We start from the raw sequence: 22,103 nt of genomic DNA on the forward strand, positions 1-22,103 counted from the left end.
AGCATGGATAGCTGGATGTCACTGAGCAGCGTTGTGGGCACTACACATCCAGCCCACAGCGCTGCTGCCATCCATCCAGCCATCCATCCCCCTCTCCACTCAGTGTACAGAGAGGGGAGGAGAGGAACCAGCGTCATGAGATGACGCCGGTTTGTTTACATGTGATCGCTCCATCATTTGACCCCATGGTAAATGGCTGCGATCCGTGATGCGGCGGGTCACGGATGTGTTCGGGTGCGCACCCCAGGGGGCACGCGAGAGGGCAATTCTGGGAGGACATCATAGTACGCCCTCCCAGAGTTAAGCATCGTCATTCGGCTATGGGCCGGTTAAGTGGTTAAGACACCTTTTTAATAATTTAGTTAAGCCAGCATGAAATGGAGCTTAGTATGTAGCATGAGGCTACATATTCTGCAGTATTTACATTTTTGGTAAACTGATTCAATTAATCCAAGCTCTGCAAGCTGAGATAACATGCACTGCATTGATGCATTCACACAATTTCACATTAACCATTAGATAAACCTTCAGGAATATTGCTTTTTTCCATTGTTTTGCAAATCTATGTACACTACAAACTGTATGATTGAATATGTTCTGATATCGCTGTTTTACTAACCAGACCGCTTGGTCTAAATGGAAAACCTTCATTTTGTTTGCAAATATTAACCACTTCAGCCTCGAAGAATTTACCCCCTTCCTGACCAGAGCACCTTTTGCAATTTGGCACTGCGTCGCTTTAACTGCTAATTGCGCGGTCATGCAATGCTGTACCCAAACAAAATTTTCTACTTTTTGTTATAAGAAAAAATCCAATAAACTCCAATTTTCGTCATACATTTAGGCCAAAATGTATTCGGCCACACGTCTTTGGTTAAAGTCAATAAGCGTATATTTATTGGTTTGCGCAAAAGTTATAGCGTCTACAAACTAGGGTACATTTTTCTGGAATTTACGCAGCTTTTAGTTTGACTGCCTATGTCATTTCTTGAGGTGCTAAAATGGCAGGGCAGTACAGACCTCCCCCCCCCCCATGACCCCATTTTGGAAAGTAGGAAATTGCTGAGAGGCATGTTGAGCCCATTTTTTTTCTATCTTGTGGGAAGGGGGGAGGGAAGGTAAATGGGATAACAATACTAACGATGCAACATTTGTATAATTTGGAATATCTTTAATGGTTCACTGAGTTTATTAAGGTGTAGATGTAGTATGTACTAAACACTGAGGTTACAAAGCAGAAAGGGAAAGATAGATAGGATAATAACATTAATGAGGTATTACATGTATACACTGGAATATTTTTTTTGTTGGTTCACTGAAATTATAAATGTGTAGACGTAACATGTACTAAACACTGTGGTTATAAAGAGGAAAGGATAGGGCACTTTATTTATCGGGGGATGTTTTTGTGTTTTTTTTTTTTTTTTTTTTTTTTTCCCCTCTCAATAAGGTACTGAGATATTATAATAGGATTTAATCATTGTTGTGCACTAGATAATTGCAATATAAGAGGTGTAATGATATAGTGTGTGTGTGTGTGTGTGTATAGGGTAAATGGGAGAGGAATGTATGAATGTGTATCATTGAAGTTTATACCTCTCCACTTTTTACTCATTCTTGCATCTTTCTTATCCCCAAACCTAATCCCCATAGTCTTTCTGTGTATGATAGGAGAAGGGATGGTAGGAGGGTTGGAAATAGGAAAGGATAGATGTGGATTTATGTGTTACATATCAATAGTAGAAAGGAAAAGAATAAGTGAAATAGAAGTGGGGAAAAAGAGGTAGGTTTGAAGATTGGTCAAAAAGTAGTAAAGAAGAAAAAGGATAGGAAAATAATAAAATAAAATGCGGCATGTGGCATAAGCCCGGTGGTAGATCGGAATCGGCAGCCCCGGTTCCCCCCTCAATAGGCAACCTACTTTTTGTATGAAAGACTTTTTCTAGAAGTCAAGTAGTTAGATTGTGAGTGTGCAGTGAATGAGATTGAGAGCGTAAAGAGTGAAGTGTTCAGGAAGGGAAGTGTGGTGAGTGAGTTAATGGACTCATTTGTGTGTGTGTGTTGTTTTTTTTTTTTCCTCCCCCATTTCTATTGCGTTCAACAGGGACATCCCCCATCAAATATTGTAAGATAAGTGTAAGGACGGTAGTTTTTTGTTGGTAAAGGTAATGATATATGGAAAAATTTTTACAATTAACTTATATTTACCAAATTATGATCAAATCAAGTATGGGGGGAGGGCCCTGTCGAGCGCAATGGAGAATGCAGAAGGTACAATAATCTTGGGGCGCAATATTAATTTTATTATGGATACAACCAATACCCATACTTATAGAAAGAATAGCTATTTAAAGGAATTTAAAGATTTATTAGGAAAGTATCTGCTAGTGGACATTTGGAGGGCCCAGCATCAAAAGGTAAAGAATTATTCGTACTACTCACACACATGATTCATATCATAGAATAGATTTTTTTATTAATCATTCCGGAATGATGACCCCTTCAACAGATATATCGGGGCATGATCTGACCATAAAAATCCGCCTATATTTGGAACTTAGAATAATAGAACATGAAAGATCAAGGGGGATATGGAGATTGAATGATAACCTAATTAATGATAAAGAATGTGAAGAGGATATATGCCAAACAATAGGAGTTTTTAATAACTCACGAAAAAGATGAAACAACAATTTCCATGCAATGGGAAGCATTAAAATGTGTGCTGCGGGGAATGTTTGGCAAGCACGGCTCAAGATTACATTTTTTTTTTTTTTTTTTTTTTTAATCTCAGTTGTTGATAGAAATTGAGAAATTGGAAAGAAAACACAAGCAGAGTCTTAACTTGCTAGATAAAATAAACTTAAAGTAAAAGTGCTTGAGGAATCCCTTCGGTTAAGGGACAAAAATAGAACACAATGGTATCAATATGGTAAGACAGGGAAAATATTGGCTAAAACATTTTAAGAACCAACCATCTTTGACTTCCATCGTAAAATTTCTAAAAACCAAACAGGGACCTGACTTGTGATCCAATAGAGATATCTAAAACGTTCCACACATTATTCTAAATTGTATAATATTAAAACATATCAAGAGAATAAGGAAACGGATGAGGATTGGGAGGGGATTAATAAGTATATAGAAGAGACAGCATTGCCTAGGTTCCCTAAAGAAAAAATTGATGCTCTGGAGACACTGACAGATTTTATAAGAAATTTCAGGACCTAATCATTCCTATTCTTAAGAAAACATAAACTCTATATCCAATACACAAATTTTTGCACCACAAAGTACAGAAGCCCATATATTCCAAAACCAGAGAAAGATCACACATGTAAAAATTACCGTCCAATTTCCTTGACTAATATAGATATAAGACTTTATTCAAAATGATTTCTAAAAGATTAACTCCTGTCTTATCTAATCATATAAAGTTGGATCAGACGGGATTTACGAAGGGAAGAGAAACTAAAGATATTATAAAAACTTGTACACTGGTGGAATATGCTCAGAGAACCGCCATCCAGACATGCATTTTGGTTGTTGATGCAGAAAAAGCATTTGACAGGGTGGGGTGGCAGTTCTTAAAGGAAACATTAATACAAATAGGTATGGGCCCAAAGATACTTTGTAGGATTGTCTCGTTATACTCCAACTCAAGAGCTAAGGTGAGAACAAATGGAATACTATCAGAATACATAAAAATATCAAATGGAACTCGACAAGGATGTCCTCTTTCACCATTGCTATATATATATATTAGTAATGGAACATTTAATTATGGCAATAAGAAAAATTAAAGATATTAAAGGAATAAAAGTGAAAGATAAAGAATATAAAACAGCAGTATACGCAGATGATTTGTTATACATAACTAATCCGATTTTATAACCATTCCAAATTTAATAAAAGAATTTAAAATAATTGGGGAATGAAGTAACTTTAAAGTTTACTATGGCAAATCAGATGCTGAATATATAGTTATCAGAAAAAACATACTCACTTTTACAAAAAGATTTTCCGTTTAAATGGAAGCAATTAAGTACTTAGGAATATTAATTCCGTAGGATTTGGATCTCTTGCAGGAGTTGAATTATGATGACAATTCGGAAAATAAGGTATTACAGAAATACGATAAAATAGCATATGCATGGATGGGAAGAATTAATATACCATATTTAACGGCGTATAACACGCACCCCAAGTTTAGGAGGGAATTTTAAAGAAAAAAAAACTTACATTAAATGCCCATCAATGCAGCCTTATCAGTGTCCATCTGCAGCCTTGCACAGCATCCATCTGCATGCTTGTCCAGTGTCATTTGCAGCCTTGTCAGTGTCATTTTCAGCCTTGGAGCCTTGTCGGTGCCCATCTGCAGCCTTGTCCGTGTCCATTTGCAGCCTTACCCAGGCTGCAGTGACATGTCAGTGTCACTGCAGTTTGAAAATGGCGCCGCAGAGTACACGGAGCCCGTCCTGTGTATCTCGGTGGCTTTCTGCTGCTCTCGTAGTCCCGCCTGGGATGGCCGTGACTGTGAGCGGAGCTGAGAGCCGCCCATATACATAGCCTCAGCTAGGTTCGGCTAGCTCCGCTCAGTCGCGCACAGTCCCTGTGTCCCATCATAGGGCGGAACTGGGTGTGACTGTGAGCGGAGCTAGCTGAACCTAGCTGAGTACACTTGGCTATCTATGTATATCGGCGGCCGTCGCTCACTCCGCTCAGTCAGTGGGGGATCGGCGTATAACATGCACCTGCGATTTCCCCCTGATTTTCAGGGGAAAAAAGTGCGTGTTATACGCCGATAAATAAAGTAATTAAAATGGATATACTACCAAAATTGTTGTAAATTTTTCAAACAATACCTCTAGATCCTCCTAAAAAGCTATTGTTGTATTTAAGACAAGCTGTGGTAAGCTTTATTTGGGCTCATAAAACTCCCCGAATTAAGAGAAATTTTAATCAGGTTAAAAAAAAATGGAGGACTGGCACTAGCAGATTTTGTTAAATACTTACAAGCACCATCACTTACTAGTATCGTTGATTGGTATCATAATAAAGAAACTAAACCATGGGTCAAACTAGAAGACAAAATCATAGGACCGCAATTAAGGTTTCTCCCATGGATGAAATCTCACTTAAGACCAGATAAAAAAGAATTAACAATGTTTGTCAATGCTACACTAAAAATATGGGATACTATAATAAAAAGGGTGAATCTTTCCACAATGATTGGACCCATGACACCTTTGTTCTTCAGTCCTGAATTTCCGCCTGCTATGGAGGTTACAAAGTACTTAAAATGGAATAAAACTGAACTTAAGGTTGGTACAGATCCTAATGGACAGGAAGCTACCAAAACTGCAGGATATGGGATCTGAATATAAAAATAAGTGGTTACAATACCAGCAGTTAAAGACATTCATAGAAGTAAAGATACCTATCATAAATAGACTATTAACTAAATTTGAAAAAATATTAGTGGAGGATCAAGATCCAACCAAGAAATTATCAAAGATATATGACCTATCACTCCCTTCCAGTTCTTTTAGAGAATTAACAGGTATAAAGAAATTGGAAAAATAAATGGGTTATCCAATATTAGAAGAATGGGGAAAAAATATTTGAAATAATACATAAAACAACTATAGCAAATAAATATCAAGAGAGAAACTAGAAGATCGCAATGAGATGGTATAGGAGCCCAGTAGCGTTAAATATAATTAGTAAGAGAAATACTGAGCTCTGTTGGAGAGGCAAGACTGAGAGGGACGTTGGACCATATATGGTACGGTTGTCAGGGGGTGAGGGGATTTTGGAGTAAGATATATTTGAGATCTATCAAAGTGTCAGGAGTAGAAATGAACCCAAGTTTAGAAATGTCATTATTTTCTTTGACATCAGACTCAATAAAGACAATTAGAACAGATATTCTTCACCACTTGACATCTGCAGCTAGAACATTAATAGCACGAAAATGGATGGACGTAAAGTTTCCAATTTCAGAATGGATATGTGAAATGAACAAAGTTATCTGTTTTTCCATATACTGAAGAGAAGAAGGGTATACAATAAACAAAATGCCTGACGTGTGGCAAAAATTGGATGCGTTTTGGTTTTCAAAAGAGGTGAAAGAATTTGTATAATGGGAGGGAATAGGTTTAAGGGTGTGTGTGTGTGTGTGTGTGTGTGTGTGTGTGTGTGTGTGTGTGTGTGTGTGTGTGTGTGTGGTTTTTTTTTTTTTTTTTTTTTTTTTTTTTTGGTGTATGGGATGGCATTGGATGGTAGGATTAATTAGAAATAGGGAAGTAGAGTGATAGTGATCAAGATTATTTATTGTATTAAAGATATTAACATTTTCAATAAATGCAAATTTAATGATATGATGTATAAATGATATTGCTTGGTTCTTTTTAAAAAAAATATGTAATAGAGAAAATGCCTCTCATGCAGCCGGCTTACTGCATTTTGTTGGGGAAGGTGAGGTGGAGCACCGTCTGGAAACAGAAGGGCTTTTCCTGGAATTTAAGGAAGAATCCAGTTTTTCCTGAAGCTCTGTATAGCACATAAGCGTTCAGCAAAGCCAATTGAAATAAATACAGACCCTTTCTTGTACCAGTGTCTGGCCTTAGGGGCAATTGGGTATGGCGCCAACAACTGGTCGTGGGGGTCCACCCCTCCCATATTTTGGTTATATTCGTGGACACGGGTTCCTCCACAACACCAGTCGACGTAGTAATTTGGACCGTCGTGTCTGCATGAAGGGAGGTAAGAACGAAAACATTCTTATTATCCCTCCACTTCATAGCAAGCAAATTATTACACTTCAAGCAGGCTCTCTCCCGCAGCCTAAGACTGGAATCTACAAGCCGCTGGGGAAAACCCCGGCGATTAGGTCGCACGGTGCCACATGCTCCAGTCTGCTGATCAAACAAGTGACTAAAAAATGGCACGCTCGTGTAATAATTGTCCACATATAAGTGGTACCCCTTTCCGAATAAGGGTGACACCAAGTCCCACACAATCTTGCCAGCGCTTCCTATGTAGTCAGGGCAGTTTGTCGGCTCTACGTGACTATCTTTTCCCTCGTAAACCATAAAACTACATGTATAGCCTGTGGCCCTGTCACAGAGCTTATACATCTTGACCCCATATCTGGCACGCTTGCTGGGAAGGTACTGTTTGAATGACAAGCGGCCAGAAAACTTAATCGGGGACTCAGCAACGCAGACCACTTGATGGGGAGTAAACAAGTCTGCAAAACATTGGTTGAAATGGTTTACAAGGGGCTGAATTTTGTAGAGCCGATCGTATCCAGGGTCTCCACGAGGATGACAGAGTTCATTGTCATTGAAGTGCATGAACCGCAAGATCTGCTCGTATCGTGCCCTGGTCATGGAGGCAGAGAACAAGGGCATATGGTGAATTGGGTCAGTGGACCAATATGACCGCAACTCACTCTTTTTAGTTATCCCCATGTTGAGGGAAAGGCCCAGAAAGAGAGCTTAAATTCGGAAACCGTAATTGGTCTCCAATCTCTGGCAAGGGAGGACTGGGGAATATTGGTGATGTGGTGACCAGCATACAGATTGATTTGGTCCACAATAGATCTATAGAGATCTTTGGTGAAAAACAGCGAATAAAAATCAAGTGACGTAAAATCAACTGTTTCCACCTATATGCCGGGTTGGCCAGTGAATGGGGGAAGTACGGGTGCTGCAGAAGTGGTGGGTTCCCAATTAGGATTGGCGAATGCAGCAGGAAGGGCACTATGGGCATGATGGGCCTATGTTCCTCTTCTTGGTGGCAGCGGGACACTACTTGTGCTTGCCACCTCACCAGCTTGAACTGCACTTATGGGACTCGCCACGTCACCACGTGTTACTGCAGTGCTGGATGTACGACCAGGATGTACTAGGCCGCTGGTGCTTGCCAGTTCACCAGAAGGAATAGCGGCGCTAGTACTGCTCTGCTCCATATGAGGGACCTGCGGTTCTTGCACATAAACGACAGAAGTTCGGGGTCTGGTACGCCTGACCTTGGCAGGGACCACAACTCCGTCGTCAGAGCTATCTGTCATGGAGCCGCTGTCTACAGGATCGTATTGTGAGCCTGAATCTGACAGATGATTGACTTCCTCTTCACTATCTGTCATGCTCAAACGTGTAGGCCTCTTCACTAGTGTACCTTCGATTTGCCATTTTGGGCTCTAAATTTAGTGGTACACTAGTGAGACTCGCAGGTAAAAAAGCTCCTGACTGCTAGCGACTGTATCAAAACTCTACCAAAAAAACTGTTAGCGATTTGCAGGGATCAGGCCTGACTTTGCGAACGCTGCAGTTATGTGTGTTTAGTGTTTTGTAAGTGACAGTGATCGATACTGCACTTGGGAGAGCTGGGCAGGTCTGGGCCGAGGGGCAAAACACAGGCGCTAGCAGGTATCTGGGCTGATCCTACTAACACTGTTTTTGGGAACCCTAAACTGCTAGGGACGCTAGTATAGTTCAGATACTATACCACTAAGGGAGGTATATATTTATATCCAAAATGTCTGCCAAGTCCTAGTGGTTAAGGCTTACTACAAATTCTTAATGTGGTTTCACTTTGTTTCCTTGTTGGTTTCACTTTATCCCTACCTACCTAGCCAGCTGGCTTCATGCTTGTTAGTCAGAAGATCCTTTTTTGCACATCTGGTTAGAACTGCCTAAAAGTTCTGGATTAGTTTATCGGTTAAGAAAAGCACCCAACCACAGCAAAGACCCCCTAGTAAGCTCTTTAAACTAAGATGTACAGACATGAGGTTTCTTGTAAAACTGGTTACCCATAGGTTTTTGGCGGGTTTTAGTCAGAGCATGAAAGTCTCTCGAAAAAGCCAGTGTGGAGGTCAAAGGTCTACTTTTCTCAGGTTGTGTTCTGTATGAAACTCCCACAGCAGTGAAATATTGGTATCCAAATTTTGTGCAATCTGGACTTTGTGGATTGACACACAGATCCCTCCTACTTTTTTGATTTTGTATTCACCCAATGATTTAACCACAACCCTTTTTTTTTTTTCTCTCTCTCTCCTTCCCTCCCACACGTTCCAGAGGTAATATGGAGTGTTCGTCTTTCCAAAGTTACTGTTTATACCAAGTGCAGATACTACTCCTTGTACCCCTCCAACCCCTTCTTTCATTCCCTTCCTTGCCTCCCCCTACCCACTCCGTCCTTTATTTTGTTTGTATACTCCTTCCTAGAGTACATTTCCCCTTCCTGTCTTGGTTCCTTTGACAGATTTATATTTAGATGGTTGAAGACTACCTGGTCTTCTCCGTACTTTGTCCTTCAAACATTCTGTGTGCATTTTTGCTTTATCGTTTGCCTGTGTCATGGAATAAAATTTGGTATATTGTTTTGAAATGAAAATTTATATTGATCTGCCCTGTGTTTGTACCTAAATGCACATGTTTTTTTTACAAAGTTTTATTGGATGCTTTTCCTTCTATGAATGTAAGACTTGCAGTGTAACAGGATTGCTTCCAGTTTGCTAGGTCATCAAACCTAAAGCCTCATACACACTACTCGTTTTTTGATGTTTTATTTTGATAGCTCAGGTTGGAGCCGATGTAGTAACAATCCCCCCCCCCCCCCCCTCCCCAGAACACTTCGGTTAGTGCTCTCGGCCATTGGCTGAGAGTGCTGATCTGGAGGCTGTTGCAGTAAGTTTTATGGTTTAGTCACTGACCATTAGAACTGCATCTCTGTTGAAAATAAGCTCTGATCAGTTGCTGACAAGAATTTCAGTCCATATGTGTACATCAGCATAGTTAATGTCACCCCTCTTTGCTCTGAAATGCTTGGTAACTTACCATGCATTGTGGTGTGTTTGTTCCTTGGAGGGAAAAAAATATCTATGTGCCCACCACTCATTTTCTTATTATATTTATTTATTTATTTTGGGGTGTGTTTTTTTTTTTTTTTATTTTGTTTTTTTAATTTGTGCATTGTGCAGCCATTTCAAATGAATAGGTGGCCCTATCCCAACAGATATAATGCACATAATTGCCTTAGCGATTTAGGACGTTCCTAAAATTGAGAGTCAGAGGCAGGCTTCCCAATCATGTAACCACTGTGACTCATTTAACCACTTACCGACCGGCCACTGTATACGATAATGGTGGTCTCTGCAGCGGGTTTGCCGCGAGATCACCGTTGGCGGCGGGAGAGGTGCCACCCCCCCTCCTGCCGCTCTCCCGCGCCCTCCGCCGCTTACCGGAGCAGTCGGTAGCGGCGGTGGCGATCGGGTCCTTTCCCTTCCTCAGTATGGAGATGAGTGAGGCTAAGATGACGCCCACCCATCTCCATACCATAGGAAGGCTGGAGCGACGTCATTACGTCAGCTCCGCCCACTTCTCTTAAAGGCACTTTTTTTTGTCTTTTTTTTTTTTTTTTTTTTTTGCATTAAAGTCTAAATATGAGATCTGAGGACTTTTTGACCCCAGATCTCATATTTAAGAGGACCTGTCATGCTTTTTTCTATTACAAGGGATGTTTAAATTCCTTGTAATAGGAATAAAAGTGATCCAAATTTTTATTTTTTTTTTAAACAGTGAAAAAATAAAATAAAGTAAAATAAAAAAATTTTTAAAGCGCCCTGTCCCGACGAGCTCGCGCGCAGAAGCGAACGCATACGTGAGTAGCGCCCACATATGAAAACGGTGGTCAAACCACACATGTAAGGTGTTGCCGCGACCGGTAGAGCGAGAGCAATAATTCTAGCCCTAGACCTCCTCTGTAACGCAAAACATGCAATCTGTAGAATTTTTTTAAACGTCGCCTATGGAGATTTTTAAGGGTAAAAGTTTAACGCCATTCCACGAGCGGGCGCAATTTTGAAGCGTGACATGTTTGATATCAATTTACTTGGCGTAACATTATATTTCACAATATAAAAAAAATTGGGCTAACTTTACTGTTGTCTTATTATTTTTTTTTTTTTATTCAAAAAAGTGAATTTTTCCAAAAAAAGTGCGCTTATAAGACCGCTGCACAAATACGGTGCTAAAAAAAAATATTGCAATGACCGCCATTTTATTCTCTAGGGTGTTCAAAAAAAAAAACAATATATAATGTTTGGGGGTTCTAAGTAATTTTCTATTAAAAAAAAAAAAAAAAAAAAAAAAACTGTTTTAAACATGTAAACACCTAAAATCCAAAACGAGGCTGATCTTTAAGTGGTTAAATAAGTCACATGATCATAAACCATGTCCGGGAAGTGTTCCTGACAGCTGTCACTGTGCTGTGAGGGTATTTCTAAGCACAGAGGAGCAGTACCTGTGAACGCATATGTGCGTCAGCTCAGTGTTGAACCTGCCCTGCTGCTACATACAGTGCCTTGCAAGCGTATTCACCCCCCTTGGCATTTTTCATGTTTTGTTGCCTCACAACCTGGAATTAATATGGGTTGTTTGAGGATTTGCATCTAATTTACAGAACATGCCCACAACTTTGAAGATGTTGGTTGTTTGCTTCACAATTAAAAAAACAAACAAAAAAAAAGGGCAAAAGAACAGTAAATGTGCATAACTATTCACCCCCCTTAAGGCAATACTTTGTAGAGCCACATTTTGCGGCTATCACAGCTCCCAGTTGCTTTGGATAAGTCTCTGAGCTTGCCACATCTTACCACTGGGATTTTTGCCCATTGCTCCTTCAAGTTGGATGGTTTGCGCTTGTGAACAGCAATCTAAGTCTGACAACAGGTGTGTGTGTGTGTGTGTGTGTGTGTGTGTGTGTGTTTGTTTTTTTTTTTTTTTATTGGATTGAGGTCCTGAGCTTTGACTAGGCCATTCCAACACATTTACATGTTTCCCCTTAAACCACTCAAGTGTTGCTTTAGCAGTGTTTGGGGTCATTGTCCTGCTGGAAGGTGAACCTTCGTCCTAGGCTCAAATCGCACACAGTCGTCCAGTTTTTGCGCAAGAATATCCCTGTATTTAGCACCATCCATCTTTCCCTCAACTCTGACCAGTTTCCCAGTCCCGACTGCTGAAAAACATCCCCACAGCATGTTGCCACCACCATGTTTCACTGTGGGGATGGTGTTCTTTGGGTGATGGGTTGGGTTTGTGCCAGACACAGCATTTTCTTTGGCCAAAAAGTTCAATTTTAGTCTCATCAGACCAGAGCACCTTCCTCCATACATTTTGGGAGTCTCCCACATGCCTTTTCGCAAACTAAAAACGTGCCATTTTGTTTTTTGCTGAAAGTAATGGCTTTCTTCTGGCCACTCTGCCATAAAGCCCAACTCTATAGAGCGTACGGCTTATTGTCATCCTATGTACAGATACTCCAGTCTCTGCTGTGCAACTCTGCAGCTGCTCCAGGGTTACCTTAGGTCAGTGATGGTGAACCTTGGCACCCCAGATGTTTTAGAGCTACATTTCCCATGATCCTCAACTACATAGCAGAGTGCAAGAGCATCATGGGAAATGTAGTTCCAAAACATCTGGGTAGCCAAGGTTCGCCATCACTGCCTTAGGTCTCTGTGCTGCCTCTGATTAATGCCCTCCTTACCTGGTCCGTGAGTTTTGGTGTGTGGCCGTCTCTTGGCAGGTTTGCTGTTGTGCCATGTTTAAATTTGGTTATGATAGATTTGATGGTGCTCCTAGGGACCATCAAAGATTTGGATATTTTTTTTACCCTGACTTATACTTCTAAACAACATTGTCCCTTGTTTGGAGAGTTCCTTGGTCTTCATGGCAGTGTTTGGTTAGTGGTTCCTCTTGCTTAGGTCTTGCAGCCTCAGGGGCCTTTCAAAAAGTGTGTGTGTGTAATGACAGATCATGTGACACTTAGATTGCACACAGGTGGACATCTCACAAATGTTACTTCTGAAGGTAATTGGTTTTACCAGAGCTTTTTATGGGCTTCATAACAAAGGGGGTGAATACATACGCACATGCCAATTATCATTTTTTTTTTTTTTTCTGAAAAATTGTTTTATGTATATATTCTAATTTTACTTCAACTTAGACTATTGTGTTCTGATCCATAACATATAATTCCGATTTAAAAAAATTGAACTAAAGGCTTTAATTTAACAAAATGGGTAAAAAGCGAAGGGGGGTGAATACATTTGCAAGGCACTGTATGCATGTACAGCCAGAGTGAACTGGCTAAAGTTTACTTGAACCCCTCTACCCTTATCAAAACCTTACATTCACAAGTAGCATTCAGATACTAAAGCTGAGAGAATTCCATGGGCACTTATATAGGTTACCTTGTATTTTAAGTGTAGTCCTTGCTCAATTTTCTAAAACCATTTTGTGTTCTGTAATTTCAGCTCGTTTACCTTTCAAACGCCTAAACCCTGCCCCTAGGGAGAAGGGGACAATCTCGCAAAGAATGATGCCGCACGTGGTTCAGAATGTTAATACAGTGTACCCACTTGATGATGTGGAAAATGGTTGCAATATGGATACTGGAGAGGCTCAGCCAATTCCTAAAATGGTAAATGGACGGGGACCACTCGATAACTACATCAGAAAGATTTCGAAGACTTACAGTGTGGTTCCTATCACAATTGACTTGACTGAAGACACAAATGGTGAACTTGTTGAAAAGCTCCCATCAAAAGGAAAAGTGCAGTACAACTTGACTGACCCTCTCCCAAGTTGTGATTTGTTGAGATCCTCATATTGCACACAGACTAAGAAAGATCCTGAAGATGATTGTTTGAAGCAAATGATTAGTGTTAATCAGTTTACGGCAGAAGGGATCGCGGAGGGTAAAGGATCTCCTAATTCTGTAGAGCTACAAGCTACTAATCTGGCTGACACTGTTATATTTTTGACTTCTCCAGTTAGAGAGCATGCAGAAGATGAAGATACTCCTGTGTCTTCAAATAGTTCTCCATTCAGTTCTCCTGATGCCCTACCAACTACTCTGTTAAACAGTGGCATCAAATCTGCATCTCCAACAGGCAGGTGTAAAGAAGTAAGTTGTGCTCCCCCCCCCCTCCCGTATATAGATAGAGATATATATATATATATATATATATATATATATATATATATATATATATATATATATATATAGTGTGTATGTATTATAAAATGTGTTTCTTGATCATACAGGACTCTGCAACACTAGCAAAACAAGGCTTGCTGGAGAGGTTATATGTGCTTTCCTACAACTTTCTTTGCCAGTGTCCTCAGCAATCTTCAGGTTTTTTTTTTTTTTTTTTTTTTGCTAGTGTCTTTAGGTGATCTCTGAAAATATATTTATGGACTATACTTTTGAAAGTTCTGGAAAATGAAAGCCTTTTTTCACAAACCCTTCATCACCAGGCTGCATCAGCACCGTAGACAGTAGGATTACAGATTTGGGATCGGTAGTCTTTGGCAACCTTTCTGGGGAATCTGTATATGCCTCTCGGGCATTTAAACAACAAAAAAAAGGTAAATGTCCCGTACTCTAGAACCACTGGACAAAGGGTGAGGTACTTATTAAAGCCTCTTACTCAAAGTGCAGCCATTTGACTGTTTCTTTGGATGTTTGCCAAACTCTGGGAGTGTGGGCTAAGCACATGTGGTGTGACCCCCAGATTTATCCTGAAAGGTCCCTCAATACTTCAAAAACTGGAGCTCTTCCCAGCAGTTTGTGCTGCTGTGTAGACCAGTTCGGTGGGCTCCTTGCACCAAAACCTACACCCTTGTCATTAGATATGTGCAGAATCCTATGGCTGAGCAATTGGTCTGCAGAGGCAGGAAAGGATTCTATTTGATGGAGACTTAAGTCATTGGACACTTATATATTTTTTTTTTTTTTGAGGAAGTTGAGGGCAGAATAAGCGCTCTTATCCAGTAAGTCCCTTTTTTCCAACAAAGGTTCTGATCAGGTCTGTCTGGACCAGCAGGTTTTAATAGACTTGTCTGTTTTGAGGGGGAGTCTGCAGGCTTTTTTTTTTTTTTTTTGCTAGGTCCAGGGCATTTCTGATCTAATAAATTGGAGATGTTGTGTCCCAGGGGTACAGGCTGCAGTTTATGCTCTCTAACCTGCCTCCCTTTTTTTTTTTTTTTGTTAACTTTTATTGTTTTTTATAAACATAACAATAATAGTTACACAGGTGTATAATCATAGCGAACATCGCTTCAGTCATAGTGCAATACATTGATCAGGTATACAGGTGAACATTATGCAATAATACACAGAAAATATCATTCAGCACAATTTACTCTAGTCAGGGCTTTCATTTCTGATAGTTTCTAGATAATCTTTATTTGCTATAGCTTAGGGGGCAGGCAGTATGGTACTTTCTGAGCTAACCCATGAATTCCATATTTTAGATAAATTTTTTTGGGCATCCCCTAGCTTCATATGTTAACTTTTATATAGTGGTATTGCTTGGTTGATAATGGTAAGCCAGAACTTTATAGTCGGAGTGGATTGAGATTTCCAATGCATGGTTGTTTTTTAGTGTAAAACCTCACTATGCGTATAAGGGACTGTGCATTTTTGGATAACTCTTCATCATCAATCTAACCTAGCAGGCATCTAAGAGGATTACAAATGTTTGGTATCTTGGCTACAGAGCTGATGAAGGCTGTAACCTCTGACCAGAACTTCCTTATCAGAGCACATTCCCACATTTGATGCCATCTGCCATTCTGCATCTGGTGCATAAAGGAGTGGATAATCTTTTTGGTCTATATATAATAGGTTCGGTGTGAAGTATGCTCTATATAATAGTTTGCTCTGGATCACCTTGTCCCTTGAAGAGATGACGGAGGGCACCTGCAGGGGAAGAATCTCCCCCCATATCTCCTCCGTCAGCTCCGGTATGTCTGAGCACCATCTGTGTTCAATGTCGTGGATTGGAGTAAATTTTTATAGTAAGATGAAATCAGTTTGGTTTGGGAGGGGTCAATTAGTAGATGTTCAAGTTGGGAAGATCGCATCTCTATTTCGAAGCCCAAATTGTGCAGCAGCAGTATGTCTTATCTGTAGGTATTGAAAGTAGGCCTTGTGCAAGAGTCCAAAGTCTCTCTGGAATTCCGCAAAGGATCGGAACTTATTGTCTACAAAAAGGTGTGATATTGTTTTCATCCCTTTCTTGAACCAGTATCCCAGGGCTTGACAAATTTGCTTGGAATCTAGGAGCCAGCTAAAAAAGTTAGGAGCCAGGTTTTTTTTAAACGACCGATAAAGCTTTATTTTCAATATAAAAAAATAACTAATCTTAAATTTACACAGAAAGACCGCCCCGAATAGCGCCACTAAAACGACGGTAAAGCGGCGCTAAAAATAGCGCTGCTTTACCGCCGACGCCCCCCCGCGGCTCGGTGTAAAAGCGCTCTAAGGGTCCGATCAGGTCCGCCTGAAAAACGGACAGGCGAACCTGATCAGACAGCCCGTGGGAAAGGGGCCAAGCAGGGAGATAACAAATTAATTTTAATTAAAAAAAAAAAAAAAAAAAAAAGTTTTTACTTTAAAAATATAAATAAATCAAAAAAGCTATTACGAAAAAAAAAAAAAAAGAAAAAAAAAAGCTATCCCCACACTCACTTTCTTCTCTTCTCCACTTTGGGAAGGAAATGGGTGGGTAGTGAAAACAGGCAGGTATTGCAGCGCTGCCTCCATTAGCATTGCATTAGCATTGCTGGTTGTTGGTTGTAATACCAACGGCCACCACAAGATGGCGCCAGATTCCAGAAGGATACCCCCAGCTGTGCCGCCCCAGGTCGCTAATTCTAGTCGCAAATGCGACCTGGCGCCCGGGGTTTGTCGAGCCCTGCAGTATCCCCTGTCAGTTCTCTGATGGAATTCTGGTAGACATGGTTTACCCCATAGTGGGGCGTTAGAGTATATAACTTGGGTACTGGGTGGTAGCAAACAATTTAGAAATTCTAAAGATCCGCAGGGTCATGGCCAGAACATTTCCCCCTTTCCTCCCCCCTCAGTGACATGCGGTGTATTAGATTTTGGAGAGATTCATGAGGTGAGGATGGCTGCCTCCAGGGCAGCAGCTGCATTGTTGGCCTCAGGATTAAACCACCAATGGGCATGCGCTAGTTGCGAGGCAATGTAGTACGTTTGGAGACATGGGAATGCCAGGCCCCCTTCCAGGGTAGGTAGATTAAGAGTGTGCTTGGCAATCTTCACCACACCGCCTCTCCATATAAAATTGGTGATTATGGAGTCTATCTCTTTAAATTTGCTTTTGTTATGTATATTGGTGAGTTACTCAGGACATATTGGAATCGCAGGAGATAGATCATATTCTTCCTAACAGCGTAAGAGGTAGATAATTACATGTTTTCAGGGTGGTTTTTGATCTACTAATAAGGGGGTCTAAGTTAATCTTGGAATAAGAGGAGATAGGATGTCAACTATTTGTAGTGGGCATGCTAGGGGTAGTGTTATTGGTGTCTAGGGCTGAAACAACTAATCGATTATGAAATGAGAGAGAGAGAGAGAGAGAGAGAGAGAGAGAGAGAGAGACTCTTTCTTCCTGGCATCTGTTGAGGAGGGGAAGATTGTTTTCAGAAAAGCAGGAGTTCTGTACAAGTGTGTAAGGAATTTATAATTGGTTTCCTGGATTTTGGTACATATAGAGGATTTATGAGTGAACATTAAGATTAGTTGTCTTTTATTGGTTCTGAAACTACAATTTAGTTCTCTTTCCCATCTGGTGAGGCTTTGAACCTGGTACTCTCCCGGCGGTGTAATGAGTAATTTGTATGTAAGTGAGAGTGCGTGTGGAAGATTCCCTGGCTCTGAACAAAGAACCTCCATGGTTGTGAGGGTTTGGTTAGCATCCTGGGGAGGTGGCAAGGAACGTAAAAAATGATGGAGCTGCATAGCTCTGAGAAAATCTAGTCGGGACTTCCCATAGTGCTAAAGTGAGAGGCTTGGTACAGACCTTCCTCTTTCAGTTTCAGGAAACTCCTATCTCGTATCCCTGGTTTGAATTGAGGGTTACCTAGGATAGGTCTGAGTGGAGAGTTGCGTGAGAAGTGAGGGGAGGTGTGGATCAGATGTGAGCAGACCCGGACTGTGTTACCAATTAAAGGGTGGCGTGTAATATCCGTTGGGAAAGGGGTGTAACACCATGGAGCTCTAGACAGGGGGGTCTCAGTCTGTGCCTGTTCGAGTCTTGTCCACAATTTGGTGTTTGCATGACGGCACCAATCTATGAGTCTACTCAGGTGGGACGCTCTATAGTAATTTCGAAGATCTGGCATGGCCAATCCCCCGTTAAGTTTAGGCAGCGAAAGGACCACCCGGTGTAGATGCGGTTTCTTCCCCGCCCATAGAAAATGTATAAAAGCTGTTCTTATCTGGTTAAAGTAGTCTACTGGGATGCGGATTGGGATGGCCTGCATGATGTATATGAATTTGGGTAGGATCGACATTTTGAGAATGCTGCAGCGGCCAAACCAAGAGTGCAGCCCACAGTTCCATTTGTCTAGTAATTGACCTTATGTAAAAGGGGCGGGAAGTTGAGCTTGAACAGCTGGGAAAGCTTTGGGGGTATGAACGTACCCAGGTACTTCAGGGCTGTAGAGGACCATTTAAAATGGAAGCTAGATTGGAGGTTTGAGAGTTGTGTTGTAGGGGTTCCAATGCTCATCGCCTCAGATTTGCTGAAGTTAATTTTCAGGTTAGCTAGTTGGCCGTAGGTGTGAAATTCTTTCATAAGACTAGGAAGCGAGATGATGGGTTTTGTAAGGGAGAACAGCAAGTCATCCGCATATGCGGAAACCTTGAATTGTTCTCTGTTGGTTTCTACTCCTGTAATGTCGGGATTTAGCCTGACGTGGCATAGGAAAGGTTCCAGGGATAGAGCGAAGAGTAACGGCGAAAGTGGGCAACCCTGACGGGTCCCGTTAGTGATTGGAAAGACTTCCGTCATTACCCCGTTAGCTCGAACTACCGCAGTTGGGTTCAAGTAGACCGCCGATATCCAGTTTAACATTCTGTCTCCCAGGCCTATGTGTCTCAGTGTTGCGAACATGAATTTCCAGTTAACTTTTGGACATCATTTCCAGAAAGCCTTTTGGGCATCTGTCCCGAGGAACACGCATGGGGTTTTAGTGCTGTTTGCGATGTGAATTAGGTTGAGGACTTTAGTCGTGTTATCCCTAGCTTCCCTCGTCGGGACAAAACCTACTTGGTCTAAGCGTATAAGTGTGGGGAGGTGGTGTTGCAGTCTTGTGGCAATGATCTTTGTGAAGAGTTTTAGGTCTGTGTTCAGGAGGGAGATTGGACAGTAAGAACCACATAAGCCTGGGTCCTTACCTTCTTTCGGTATGACTGCTATTTGTGCTTGTAAATTGGTTCTATGGAGTTTATTACCTGAGCCTAGGGCGTTATAAATTCTAACCAATTGTCCGCCTAGGGAGGGCAGGAAAGACTTATAATAGGTGGTGGTGAGGTCATCTGGGCCTGGGGCTTTACCTGTTTTTTAATGCAATTTGTAGTTCGGGCAGGGTAATGGGGTCATCTAGAAGTGATTTAGCGTCCTCCGGAAGGGACGGCATGAGGGAAGTCGCTAAGTAATCTGTTGTTTTCTCTGAGGGGGTTTGTGTTTCAGTCAGGTTGTATAAAGACGAGTAATAGGAGCCGAATTCCTGTGCTATCTGCTGGGGTAGGGAGACTTTCTGACCTGTAGTCGACGTGATATGTGGAATATATGTAGCAAGTCTTTGTTCCCGGAGGGTCTGAGCCAACAACCGACCGCATTTGTTGCCTGATTCATATATTTTCCTTCGCGTAATCTGTAGTGCCGCTTTTTGCTTTGTATTGCAAGAGGTCTAGTTGTCTTGTGGGTGTTTGTTTATGGCATGTCTCTAACGATTCTAGTGTCTTTAGTAATGTTTCCAGTTGCGCAGTCCTTTGCTGTTTAATGCGTGAGCCGTGTTTGATAAGGATCCCCCTAATTACGGCCTTGTGGGCTTCCCAAACCAAGCCAGTATCACAATCAGGAGTGTCATTAGAGGCGAAGTAGTGACCTATTTCTTTAGTTACCTCAGCTAAGACTACTGGGTCTTTCAGAAGTCCCTCATTCAGTCTCCATGGTGGTCTGAGTCCGCAGGGAGTCAGAGCATAGCGGAGGGTTATCGGGGCATGGTCAGACCATGTAATTGACCCTATTGTGGTTTCTTTAATCGCTTGCAGGTGTCTGTGGGGGATTAGGAAGTAGAATATGACTGATGTGATTTGGAGAAGAAGGTGTAGTCTCTCTTCCCTGCATGAAAGACGCCAGACGTCGATCAATTGTAAAGAGTGCAATGTCGCGCTAATACGTTTACGTAGGTCCCGAGAGGTCGAAGACATTCCAGTGGAAGTGTCTTCCGTGGGTGTGAGTGGGATGTTTAAGTCTCCTCCTATGATTAGTTGTCCGTCAGAGAATTGAAGAAGTAGGTCAAGCTGACGCTTTAGAAAAGTATCTTGGTGAGTATTGGGAACGTACAGATTAGCCAAGGTAATTTTAACGTCACCTATCCTACCCTTCAGGAGGAGAGATCTCCCCTCTCTGTCAAGCTTTACATCTGTGTGTGTCCATGGGATCCTTGCCGAGATCAGGATCGACACCCCCCTAGATTTAGCTTCCTTGTATTTCGAGTGGTACACCACCGGATAGTATCTATTCTGAAGAGTCGGCAAGGACCCCTCTCTAAGGTGTGTTTCCTGTAGGAAAACAATATCGGCACCTTTGCGACGCATATCGTGTAACAAAATCTGTCTCTTCTCGGGCGTGTTTAGGCCCGTTTAAGGAAACTATATTTAGAATCCATCTCTGCGAGTGTTTGGTGGATATAAAAGGGTAAGGTTTTGGGACGGGGGGGAGGGAAGATGGGAAAAACAAGAGGAGAAAAAGTTGGTGAGTAAGGAGGGACAGAACCTCTAGAAGATTACAGAGAAAGGGGGAAAAAAGAAAAAAAAAAAAAAGGGAAAGCTGGCACTAGAGTGTGCAGCTTAGAGAAAAAAATCTAATGTAGCCCAGTCGGCTATTACGCTCCTCAGACAAAAGGTCGTAAATGGAGCACACACCTAATTGGGACGGTGGGAGGACAGGGCCGAGAGAAGAGCCCCCGCACCCCTCCATCCATACCCGGCTATCTATATTTGTCATTTGATTAAAATATAAAACTGGAATTAAGGCAAGCAATCGGTTTGATGAAATAAGCAAATATGAATCGTTAGAAACATAAAATTAAGCAAATATATTTAGGCACCAGTGTGAGTACCATGAACGTATGAAAACAGGTAAAACCGTATAGGCAAACATCCCATCTCCATCCAGGGTTACATCTCCCTGAGGTAACACCCACAGCATCACCACAAACTAAGATGAGCTGAGGGTGTGGTCCCAAAACACGCCACTAGGGTATGATGCTTGGAATGAGATAACATAAAATGAAACAGAAGAATGTGAGTTAAAGTACGGGCAGCCTCACAGGTAGTAAAGTAGTCGTACCATGGCAGCGGTTTAAGGTTCCTGGATAACATGGCGTGTCAAGTCACTCCCCCCAAAGTGGTTAATTAAACCCCATCTGACCCATAGGGCTAAAACAGTTAGAATACTCTCATCTCCCCTCAAAGGATAAAGTACAAACGGGTCTTCTGCAGGAGCAGCATTCCCTCACCTCGTATCTGGCCATACGATGGTTGTTTGGAGGGGGTGTCTATGCTTAATCCTACTCTTGTAGAGCAATGTTCCTCTATATCCAGGAGAGGAGGGGATTGTGGAGAGATCTAGATGGGGTATTCACTGTAAGCTTCTGTGCATTTTGTAAGTCTTGCTGAGTTCAAGCCCCAGTGGGACCCCTAGAGATGTCGGATAAAGTTCCCCCGGTTCAGTTACGACACCCAGGAAGGGCAGGCAAGAGGGTCCTTGCACGGGGCGGATCCGATACTGGCGAGGCAAACCAAGAGGGTGAAGGGACTGTTCAGCAACCGGGGGTCTGTCAGGTGACTGATCACTCCGCTGGGGAGACGGGTTTAGTGTTCAGGGAGTATAGTCTGCCAACGTGAACTTGGGGGCCGTCTGCTAAAACAATAAAAGGTTGCGGCTGGGTAGGGATGGACGGCCAATGGCCTACTCACGTATATCT

The 22,103-nt window shown here is 41.8% G+C and overlaps 1 protein-coding gene across 2 annotated transcripts in view; it reads left to right on the top strand.

Annotated features, from left to right (window-relative positions):
- The window catches only part of CHAF1A (chromatin assembly factor 1 subunit A), a 693,562-nt gene that overhangs the window by 91,847 nt on the left and 579,612 nt on the right, over positions 1–22,103 (top strand). Inside the window, exon 3 of one of the 2 annotated variants that reach the window (XM_073594763.1) lies at positions 13,325–13,491. In XM_073594763.1, the coding sequence (XP_073450864.1) occupies positions 13,325–13,491 (167 nt within the window). Of the gene's footprint in view, positions 1–13,324; positions 13,978–22,103 lie in introns of both variants that reach the window. The other variant, XM_073594760.1, reaches the window with a different exon arrangement.

Source organism: Aquarana catesbeiana, linkage group LG01 (assembly GCF_042186555.1).
Source record: "Aquarana catesbeiana isolate 2022-GZ linkage group LG01, ASM4218655v1, whole genome shotgun sequence".
NCBI lineage: Eukaryota > Metazoa > Chordata > Amphibia > Anura > Ranidae > Aquarana > Aquarana catesbeiana.